Source organism: Babylonia areolata, chromosome 25 (genome assembly GCF_041734735.1).
Source record: "Babylonia areolata isolate BAREFJ2019XMU chromosome 25, ASM4173473v1, whole genome shotgun sequence".
Lineage (NCBI taxonomy): Eukaryota > Metazoa > Mollusca > Gastropoda > Neogastropoda > Buccinidae > Babylonia > Babylonia areolata.
In genome coordinates, this window is record NC_134900.1 from 17,998,626 (window position 1) to 18,011,125 (window position 12,500).

At 41.4% G+C, this 12,500-nt stretch overlaps 1 protein-coding gene across 3 annotated transcripts in view; it reads right to left on the bottom strand.

Moving 5' to 3' along the window:
• The window catches only part of LOC143299719 (uncharacterized), a 28,510-nt gene that overhangs the window by 12,635 nt on the left and 3,375 nt on the right, over positions 1-12,500 (bottom strand). For 2 of the 3 annotated variants that reach the window (XM_076613096.1, XM_076613094.1), the window contains exon 1: positions 11,908-12,083. In XM_076613096.1, coding sequence (XP_076469211.1) covers positions 11,908-11,928 — 21 coding nt within the window. In that variant the 5' untranslated portion in view covers positions 11,929-12,083. Of the gene's footprint in view, positions 1-11,907; positions 12,084-12,500 lie in introns of those variants that run through there. The other variant, XM_076613095.1, reaches the window with a different exon arrangement.

The window sequence follows — 12,500 nt, forward strand, 5'->3', positions numbered from 1 at the left end:
AGAGACATGAACACCGAGGGGAACTGTCTGACTGAACGGACAGAGACATGAACACCGAGGGGAACTGTCTGACTGAACGGACAGAGACATGAACACCGAGGGGAACTGTCTGACTGAACGGACAGAGACATGAACACCGAGGGGAACTGTCTGGCTGAACGGACAGAGACATGAACACCTAGGGGAACTGTCTGGCTGAACGGACAGAGACATGAACACCGAGGGGAACTGTCTGACTGAACGGACAGAGACATGAACACCGAGGGGAACTGTCTGACTGAACGGACAGAGACATGAACACCGAGGGGAACTGTCTGACTGAACGGACAGAGACATGAACACCGAGGGGAACTGTCTGACTGAACGGACAGAGACATGAACACCGAGGGGAACTGTCTGACTGAACGGACAGAGACATGAACACCGAGGGGAACTGTCTGACTGAACGGACAGAGACATGAACACCGAGGGGAACTGTCTGACTGAACGGACAGAGACATGAACACCGAGGGGAACTGTCTGACTGAACGGACAGAGACATGAACACCGAGGGGAACTGTCTGACTGAACGGACAGAGACATGAACACCAAGGGGAACTGTCTGACTGAACGGACAGAGACATGAACACCAAGGGGAACTGTCTGACTGAACGGACAGAGACATGAACACCAAGGGGAACTGTCTGACTGAACGGACAGAGACATGAACACCAAGGGGAACTGTCTGACTGAACGGACAGAGACATGAACACAAGGGGAACTGTCTGACTGAACGGACAGAGACATGAACACCAAGGGGAACTGTCTGACTGAACGGACAGAGACATGAACACCAAGGGGAACTGTCTGACTGAACGGACAGAGACATGAACACCAAGGGGAACTGTCTGACTGAACGGACAGAGACATGAACACCAAGGGGAACTGTCTGACTGAACGGACAGAGACATGAACACCAAGGGGAACTGTCTGACTGAAACGGACAGAGACGTGAACACCAAGGGGAACTGTCTGACTGAACGGACAGAGACATGAACACCAAGGGGAACTGTCTGACTGAACGGACAGAGACATGAACACCAAGGGGAACTGTCTGACTGAACGGACAGAGACATGAAACACCAAGGGGAACTGTCTGACTGAACGGACAGAGACATGAACACCAAGGGGAACTGTCTGACTGAACGGACAGAGACATGAACACCAAGGGGAACTGTCTGACTGAACGGACAGAGACATGAACACCTAGGGGAACTGTCTGACGAACGGACAGAGACATGAACACCTAGGGGAACTGTCTGACTGAACGGACAGAGACATGAACACCTAGGGGAACTGTCTGGCTGAACGGACAGAGACATGAACACCGAGGGGAACTGTCTGGCTGAACGGACAGAGACATGAACACCGAGGGGAACTGTCTGGCTGAACGGACAGAGACATGAACACCGAGGGGAACTGTCTGACTGAACGGACAGAGACATGAACACCGAGGGGAACTGTCTGACTGAACGGACAGAGACATGAACACCGAGGGGAACTGTCTGACTGAACGGACAGAGACATGAACACCGAGGGGAACTGTCTGACTGAACGGACAGAGACATGAACACCGAGGGGAACTGTCTGACTGAACGGACAGAGACATGAACACCGAGGGGAACTGTCTGGCTGAACGGACAGAGACATGAACACCGAGGGGAACTGTCTGGCTGAACGGACAGAGACATGAACACCGAGGGGAACTGTCTGGCTGAACGGACAGAGACATGAACACCGAGGGGAACTGTCTGGCTGAACGGACAGAGACATGAACACCGAGGGGAACTGTCTGGCTGAACGGACAGAGACATGAACACCGAGGGGAACTGTCTGACTGAACGGACAGAGACATGAACACCGAGGGGAACTGTCTGACTGAACGGACAGAGACATGAACACCGAGGGGAACTGTCTGACTGAACGGACAGAGACATGAACACCAATGGGAACTGTCTGACTGAACGGACAGAGACATGAACACCTAGGGAAACTGTCTGACTGAACGGACAGAGACATGAACACCTAGGGAAACTGTCTGACTGAACGGACAGAGACATGAACACCTAGGGAAACTGTCTGACTGAACGGACAGAGACATGAACACCAATGGGAACTGTCTGACTGAACGGACAGAGACATGAACACCAAGGGGAACTGTCTGGCTGAACGGACAGAGACATGAACACCGAGGGGAACTGTCTGACTGAACGAACAAGGTTGCGAACGTTTGTTGGCACGAATGCACATTCATATTTATACTAATCGAAAGTACCCCCAAAACAAGAGGTCCTATTTAAGTGGAACAACAACAACAGCTGATCACACACACACACGCGCGCGTGCGCGCGCGCATACACACACACACACACACACACACACACACACACACACACACAGTCACTCACACACACAGAGTGTTATTCACACACACACACACACACACACACACACACACACACACGCAGGCACGCACGCACGCACGCACGCACACACACACACAATTAAAGTTTTTAAAACAAAAAGGAACATTTTTCCCCGAGAATATTATTAAAGAAAAGATACCGAATCCATCAGCTTGCTATACAAGATTAATAACCTCTACTTTCTTCCGTATAAAACTTGATGCGCTGAAGATAAAGTATAGTAAAAATGTTACATGCATCTGTGGTAAGCAGTTCAGCTTGCATCATTGTTTGTTTCACTGTCAGCAGTTACGTACCTTCTTGCCCAAGTATTTCAAACAGAACAATAATTCTGCAAATGATTTTTGTAAAGTTATTTCTGACGAAGTTCTTATGATCGAACTTTCACAGGCATTAGTTCATAACCTTATTTCTACATCCCTTTAATGCACTTCAGAATTATGTTAATGGTTTCTGATTATTATGATTATTATTATTGAATTGTTACTGTTAAATGTAATTGCATGTTAGTTATGCATTCTACGGTAGTTTTCTAGTTTCCCTTTTTACTGTTTTTTCTCTTTTCTGACCCCCCTCCTCCTCCCCCAATGCCCCCCCACGCCCCTCCCCTCCTTTTTGTTTCTTTTTTTTTAACGTCTAATATCACTGATAGTGAAAAGACGCTAAACTAAAGAACGATACGAACACACACACACACACACACACACACACACACACACACAGAGTCACTCACACACACATACACATACACACACACACACACACACAGTCACTCACACACACAGTGTCATTCACACACACACACACACACACACACACACATACACATACACACACACATACACACACACACACACACAGAGTGTCATTCACACACACACACACACACACACACACACACAGAGATACCCCATTTCTCTGACCGCAGTGTGTCAGGTCATCTCATTTTGGGTACACATCATAGAATCAAAAGAAGATAGCTATTTGAGGCAAGCATATGATGATATGTTATCGATGAATTCAATGGGAAAAAAGTTACTTTGCTTAATTTTATCAAAAAGATACTGGTTTCAATTGGATTCTCCACGTGTGGGAGAACCAAGGCACACTCAACATTAAGCGACTAACATATTCTGTCATGAATAAACTACAGGATAAATATGTTCAATACTGGAACAGCAGAAAGAACGGGACCATTTCAAGGCTCTCCTTTTATTGCAAAATTGCAAACACTTATACATTACAACCTTACCTGATCAGCTGCAAAAATACTAAACACAGAGGAGCACTATGTCGATTGCGAATAAGTGCACATGAAATTGAGCGAGGAAGTCACTACAACTTAACTAGGAAACACCGGCTATGTAAAGCATGTGAAGTTATAGAGGATGAACTGCATTTTCTGGACAAGTGTAGTGTGTACTCTGACTTGAGATCTCGCCTACTTCTGACAGTTAATTCCCAGTCTTCAAATCATTGGCCAGATGGCACTGGCAACACAATAATCCAAAGGCCGAGTTCTCTGTTGCCACAAAATTATTTCCAACCAGAACTAGCAAAATACATATATGAATGTTTTAAAGTTCGCAGTCCATAAGTATGTCTTATGGAATATCCTGCATGTGCTCACAACTTAATGCTTTTACTTTTTGTTTGCTTTTGTGTTTTGTTTATAGTGTCCATAATTCCTATGATGGGTTCTACGACAATTAAATGAGTTCTGAGTTCACACACACACACATACACAGACACACACACACACAGTCGGTCACCACACACACACACACACAGATTCGCTCAACACACACACACGCACACACAAACACACACACACACGCACACACAAACACACACACACACACACACAGAGAACTCAGAACTCAGAAAGTTTAATGTACATCGGCCTTGGGCCACAATACAATGGGGAAGGGTGGATCGGTGAGGTTGCATATAACATTGTGTTATCCATAGCAACAACAACAACAACAAAAACAAGTACAAACTGAATGAATATTTACTTAAACAATGTGCCCATCATATAGACATTTGTTTTTATATAGTATTTCACCATGCTTGATCACTGACTGCAGATTAACTTTTTCCTTGTATTGATAGCATGGAAAATATATCTTGATACATTATGTCTGTGATTGAAATTTGTTGCTCTAAGTAGCACATGCAAGGGGAGTCTAGCCGATTCTTTGAATATTCTCTTTCTTAAATCTTCATATACGATGCAGTTGAATAAAAAGTGCTGCTCGTTCTCAACTTCATCCCTACAAAATGGGTATGCTCTGTCCTGATCTGAATGACTGTATCGATGTACATTGTTGTTGAGTGGTAGAACGTTGAATCTTGTTTGTGTAATAGCAACTCGGAAGCAATATGTATCCATATCCAAAATATATCTCTCTTTTTCAAAGACAGTCTTAAACGATCTATAAATTTCATATCTATCACGGTCTCTGACAGCACCAGTCCATTCTTGGATGAACATATCAACAAGTCTCTGTTTAAATAAACCGAGGAACATCTTCACATTCCCTACATCTTGTTGCATCCAAACAATACTAAAGCCAGTTGAACATAAAATTTCTCTAACATTTGACACCCAACAGTGTTTTCCTGATCTGTCTAGTTCCAACAGCATTTGATATGCTTTATGTAGTAACCTTTCAATATCCAATTGTAGCAATTTAAACCAAAATCTTAAGCATGATACACACGAATTTACGTATAAGGGATACCTGCCCAAATCTCCATATACCATTTTGTTAGGCGTCCTGGCCGGAACACCCAGAAAATTTTTACACGCTAACAGGTGTACTTTTTCTAAATGTTCCAATCTATCTAATACCCATATCTCGGATGAGTATAATAGTTTTTTTCTAAATGTTCCAATCTATCTAATACCCATATCTCGGATGAGTATAATAGTATTGGTTTAATTTTGTAATAAAAAATTTTAAAGAAAGTATTTGCAGTCATCTCCTTATACTTTTGAAATGCACTATTAAGTTGTATGACTGCCTTCTTTCCCTTCGTTGCTAGATGTAATGTACCTTTTTTTGCACTGACCATAGTTGTAAAATTAAACCCTAAGTAACAATAATCATTTACTACTTCAAGTCTTTTACCATCGTAGAACCACTTCTCATATTTCCCCCAAAACCTCCCTTTCTGAATACCATAACCTTGGTTTTGTCAATGTTTACATTTAATTTCATATTATTACAGCAATCCTTTAAAACATTCAACTGATTCTGAAGGCCACTAGGTGTTGTCGAAAGCAATGCTACATCGTCGGCAAATAGATCAACAGTGGAATGCTTTTTACGGAATCCGGCTTGACATTCTGAAATTAAGTTATTATTTTCTAACCAAGAGTATAGTCTTACATTCAATAGTAGTATAGCACTTTGATATGATGCTTAAAAGGGATACTCCTCTATAGTTGTCTGCATTATCAGGATCACCTTTCTTATATATTGGGATGATAATAGCTTTAGACCATTCCTCTGGGTAAATACCTTGATCAAAAATTGAATTACATAATTTTGTTAGAAACAACCGTACATTTTTACCACCATATTTTAACATTTCAGTAGAGATACCATCGATTCCACTAGCCTTTTCATTCTTTAGTTTACCTATGGCTTGAATAACTTCTTCTTCTGATTTGTTTCCCAGATCTGTGGCCCGGCCGATATCCTATTTCTTGGTGCAAGACGCACCACCTTCTTTGGCTATGGGCATGGGGGACTGGGATTTACCTTTATCCTTTGTCTGGTTACCAGACTCTGCTCTTCTAAAGGAGTCAACAATACTGCTCTGACTGCTTGACTTCTCTGTGTTCGACACAGTGTTCTGGTGACCAATTCGCGAACCAGATGCGGCTCATCTTGGTCGCAGACTATGCGCTGATGACTGGGTCTGTTGGACCGAGTTCATCCCTTCGTCACTTTTGTCACGAGTATGTCTCCTGCCCTGTTTGTCTGTTCATTTGTCAACCCTCTTTTCTTGTCTCAGTGACTTATCTGTGTCAGTCTTGGTTGTCTCGCCATGTGTGTCATTGTTCATGTTCACTTCAGTTTGTTCTGTTATTTCTGTAGCGCCATAAGTGTCGCTATCGTCCTGTTTTTGACCATTTGTTGTTTTGTGTTCAACAACAATATCACTGTTAACAGCAACCGCCTCGCAGTCTTCCATGCTGCCATTGTCATCCATCAGATCATCGCTGTTTGTCTCCATCTGGTCTCTGTCTTCGTTCTGATTGTCAGTCTCATGTTTGTCATCTGTATAAGATAAGGGGTTATCAGAGTGAACGTTGTCATCGTCATATAAATGATTTGTCTTGTTCTGATGTTTGTCAGTGTGGTCAACAGTGTTAGAGACTTCCTTCACAGCAGGGGTCATAGATTGTCTCATTGTTCTTTGCGGTGGGTCAGAACGTCTGTTGTTTTCCCTGTTTGTTCTTGTATTGTGTGGATTTGACCTGGCAGTAGTATCTTTCATCATAATGATTCTTCTGTGTTGTGAAGTGTTTTGTGTGTGATCGTGAGGTTCATACTGTCTTGTCACATCACTGTATGAACGACAGCCCGGGACAACAGGCACGGAGTCGTTTCTGTCACCAACTTGGCTGTTGGAGTTTTCCACGTCACCTGACCTGTCACCTGGCATCCTGCTGATGTATGAGTTGTTCCCGTCTTGCCTCTGACCTCGCTGGTGCTGCCGGTATGTGCTGGGCCTTTCACGAGAGTATTGAACATCACTGTCTCGTGGGTAGTCACGACGTTGTCTCCCGGACTGTTCTGTGCGCTGGGCCCCGAAGTGCCCTCGGTATTTGTAGTCACTGGATTGCCAGACATCACTGTTCCTGCTGGATGTTGATCGTGTGTTGGCCTGTACTGGTGACCAGTCCCCTCCCTGCCATGGGGATGGGGAGAACTGTCCTGCTGGATGTTGATCGTGTGTTGGCCTGTACTGGTGGCCAGTCCCCTCCCTGCCATGGAGATGGGGAGAACTGTCCTCCATTGTGGTCTTCCCGGAACGAAACAGGTTGCTGGCTGTCTCTGACGTATAGCTTCCCGTTGTGAATGTATGCTGTCTTGCCAAGACTGCGGTGAAACTCCAGCATCTCTCTCTGTCGTGTGGTGAGGTCAGAGGCCACCCGGATGCCACTCCTCCTCAGGTTGTCTCTGAGGTCCTTGTCACCCAGAACCGCCATCATGTCCGACCAGCGACAGAACTGAACAAGTATTGGGCGCGGGTCATTTCCACGAGGGCGTGGCCTTCCAATGCGAAACGCTCTGGCGATGTGTTCCTGCCGCCAACTGGGTGACACTGCGTGGTCATTCAGCACATCTGTGATGATCTGGGTCGTTGTGTACTCGTCCTCCCTTTCATATTCAGCAACGTTCATCAGTCTGACGTTAAAAGCTTTAGCGTCTTGTTCACTCAGTTCTAGCTTCTTCTCCAGCAGTTCTAAGCTCTCCATCACAGACGTGTTGTCTTCTTTCAGTTCTTGGATGTCCACCGTGTTCACATCAACACTCTCCTTCAGTTTACTGGTTTCAGTGAAGAAACGAGCGATGTTATCCTCCAGAGCATCAAACTTTTCATCAATGTTGCATTTTATACCCATTGTATGAGCTTGCATACCCTGCTGCATTTGAGCAAAGCGCCAGTCAATAAAATGAAGAATATTGTTTTGATGAGTTGAGAAAGAATTTTGTGACATATTTCAAGTGCATTTGCTAACACGAATAACAAACGTTTTCCTCCGGGTGCACTTGCACTCAAAACGAACTGAAGCAAAATCAGCTAATATTTGCACGTGTCCTTGCTTTAATTTCAGCTCTGTCACTAACCTGATCAACAATCCAGTGATATCGTCAGATGCACACACAGTTTGTAAACACTTCTGCAAACTATGATAATAATCATGCAAATGTAGCCTGCAGAATTTCAAAACAAACACAGACAACTGAATTGCACGTCCACCACTTGTCACCGCCCTCTTGCGACCCCGAGAGAGAGAGAGAGAGAGAGAGAGAGAGAGATTCAAGATGATTTATTCATATAGGCCAAGGCCCCTAATGAAGGGGTATATGAACAGACAGCAATAAAAAACAAAGAAAAACAAACAAACAAAAAAATTTCACATAATACAACATACATAAAAAACTCGATATAACATAAGTTCAAATGAAAAACTAGCCTAGCAACAAAACAGTGTTTTCATGACGTAATAGTTTCTCGGACTTTGAAAGCTTTATATAAATGCAAAGCAAGGTTTCTAACAATTTCACAGGATTTTGAGGACATTAACAAGTTCAATTTAAACATATTTGGTTGTCTATAATATTTAGGCTTAATAAATGATTCTCGAATATTCCTCAAAGCTGGACAACAAAGGACAAAGTGCATTTCATTTTCTATCGAATCTTTGCATAATGGACAAATCAGATCAGTGTCATTACATATTCTGTATCTATAATGATGAACCGCTAGCTCAGAAATACCTAGTCTGAATCTTGTTGTTATATATTTCAAATGTCTATCCATATTTAACATCAGGTAAGGTTTCAAGTCTGGGCCATTGCTGAAATTTCTATAAAAATCAAATCTTTCACTATTTTGAATATGATCAGACCATTTCTGCCATCTACAATCGATCAAACGTTGCCGAAAAGCACAGATAAATGACTGAATGCTGCCAACACCTTGGTTTAACCAAACAAAACCAAACCCATACTCAAATAAACAGTGACGTATTTTTGTTACCCAATTTACTTTGCCTCTAGTATCTAAATCAAATAGCATATCATAAGCTTTACGAGGTAATCTGTTGGCATCCATTTCTAATAACCTTAACCAATAACGAATACATTTAACTGCAGCAACTAAATACATCGGGTACCGATTTGTTTCTCCATAAACTAAATCATTAGGAGTTTGCCTTTCAACACCTAAAAATGTCTTCAAAGCAAAAGTATGAACGGATTCACAATGAACAGCGGCTCTATCTAGGCCCCACAACTCCGAACCGTATAACACAACTGGCTGTACCTGAGCATCAAACAGCTTAATAAATAAATCAAAAGAGGTATTATTGAACACATGTAACTTTTTCATAATACAGATTAAAGCATTTTTAGCCCTACTTGCTAAATCTTTACAAGCACCAACAAAACTCAAACGTGTGGAGAAAAATATTCCCAAATATTTATAAACATTAACAACTGGCATTAACTCATCACCATACAACCACCTTTCCCTGCTACTCAGATAACCACCCTTACGAAATACTATGATATTGCTTTTAGTCATGTTTACTCTTAATTCAAGTGAATCTGCTGCACGGTGTAAAGAATTCAGTTGTGTTTGTAGACCTACAACAGTTTCTGACATTAAAATAACATCATCAGCTAACAGAAGTATAAACAATTCAAAGGCATCAACTGAAAATATAGCTCCATGTCTCCCATTCGTAATTACCTGAATTGCAAGTTCGTTTATGAAGAGAGAAAATAAAATTGGGCTACAAGGATCACCCTGTCTAACCCCTACTGTACAGTTGATAAATTCAGTCAGTTTGGCACCACAACGAACTCTAGCTCTTACTACATTATACATACTTTTAATACAATTATAAAGTTTACCTCTGATACCATTCCTTAGTAAAACAGGCCATAAAAGATTTCGGTTAATAGAGTCAAGCGCTTTTTCAAAATCAATGAAAGCGACATACAATTTACGATTAAAGGAGAACTGTTTCTGAACAAGTGAAAGCAACGTAAACATGTGGTCTACTGTAGAATATCCTTTTTTAAATCCGGCTTGATGATCACCAGTGATATTATTTTCGTCAACCCATTCCTGTAATCTTTTATTGATAATTATTCCATACAATTTACCACTTATATCACCTAAAGAAATACCTCTATAATTATTGGGATTATTTACATCACCTTTCTTGTAAATGGGCAAAATAATAGATTCTATCCAGTAATTAGGGTATACACCATTATCAAACAGTTTATTAAACAGCTTTACGAAAAAAAGGACTACTTGATCAGAAGAATTTTTATACAGTTCACTAACAATTCCATCAGGACCAGCTGCCTTACCATTTTTAAGTTTTCTTAATGCCAGTAGTACCTCTTCATTAGAAATTGGCCGGTTCATGTAAAGATCTGCTTCATCATCAATCATAGCATCATCATCATAGGCAACTTCATTATGCTCGTTATCAACATTCGATTGTAACAAAGACTGAAAATGTTGAAACCAAACGTCACAATCAATAGTATGTCTAGGTTGTTTTCTTTTCTTCGAAACTCTATTAATATTATTCGAGAATTCCTTTTGGCTACGTATAGATGTTACAAGCTTATCCATTCAAGATTTATTGAAGTCCTTCTCTTTTCTCTTTAATAAATGTTTATATTCTCGTCTTGCAATTACATATGTATTTTTATCTTCCACTTTTAATGTCCGTCGACTAATCCGTAATAACCTTCTTACCTCCCTTTTACTCACAGCACACTCATGGTCAAACCAGTCATCACGTACCTTGTTGTTATTGACACGCACACGTCTTTTCATACACTCCGCACTTTCCTTCATACATTCATTCAACAATGTTAGTGCATCATTCACATCAACATCTATCAAATTTATTGCATTGTCAATTTTTGTACTAATCTGCTCATTACTTAAAGTATCACGAAACAGCTGTGCATATTCTTCATTCCATATGATTTTTTCAATGACAATGTCCTGTTTTTGTTCAGCTGCATCAAAATTCTTACCTCTAGGGAAAACAACGTGAAGTGTTACAGGTAGGTGGTCAGAGTCAATACGTTCTGATACAATTAGTTCACATAAATCAAACACAATATGAAAGAGATCTTTTGAAAATATAAAATAATCGTTGACACTGCATCCAGCATCCGAAATGTATGTATAGCAACCTTGGAGGTCGCCCTCACATACTCCATTTAAAATACATAAATCTAATGCAGTGCACAAATTCAACAACAACTTACCATAATTGTTCAAGAGATTATCTTGTGAATGTCGTGACTTACTGACAGAATGACTTTCATGCTGCTTGTAGAAATCAGAGAAATATTGACATATATTAGAGGTTCTACTATTTAAATCACCATTTAGGATAATATAAGCATCATATAATAATAAACAATCAGTCAAGCAATCTTCCAGCATATTTATTCCATTATCAATATCAAAGTACGTATAAAGAGAGAGAGAGAGAGAGAGATTCGCTGAACACACACAAACACACTCACAGACACACACACACACACACACACGCGCGCGCGCGCACACACACACACACACACACACACACACACACACACACACACACACACACACTCACACACACACAACCCCTCTCTAATCTTCTCACCGCCATGTTTGGAGACACCATGAAACAGCGCTGATCGTGAAGAAAGAACGGTCAGTGTGGCAGACAGGATAAAGCAGTGAATTCCAGGTTTGCACAGCTGAAAACTGCTGAAAGCTCCCCCACCGTGTTTCTGTCTTGGGACACGGAAGACTCTGTTGTCAGATGAATGTTATGGGAATCGCAGTACACGATACTTCGTCGAAAACAAAACCGAAAGTAGAAGGCGTGAAAGTCCAAATACACCAAAGAGAACTCTGACTGATATAAATACCTATCCCATTAGTGTGTGTGTGTGTGTGTGTGTGTGTGTGTGTGTGTGTGTGTGTGTGTGTGTTTAACTAAAGCTCGGGTGTATTCGGTGGGAGATGAATATCGTTTCCTCGACAAAAAAAAAATATACGTTTAATCAAATTGTAAAAAAAGCTTTGCGAAACGATCTAAAGTCTTAATTATTAAACTTGGATTATACTATAATTCATATACGGGTGAGTTTTCAAAGTGCATCTCACCAAGACTTTTTTTTCACTCACACATCGTACATTTACTTCTTTTTTTCTTTATCCTTTCTTGTCAGTGTATCTGAATAAAGCATT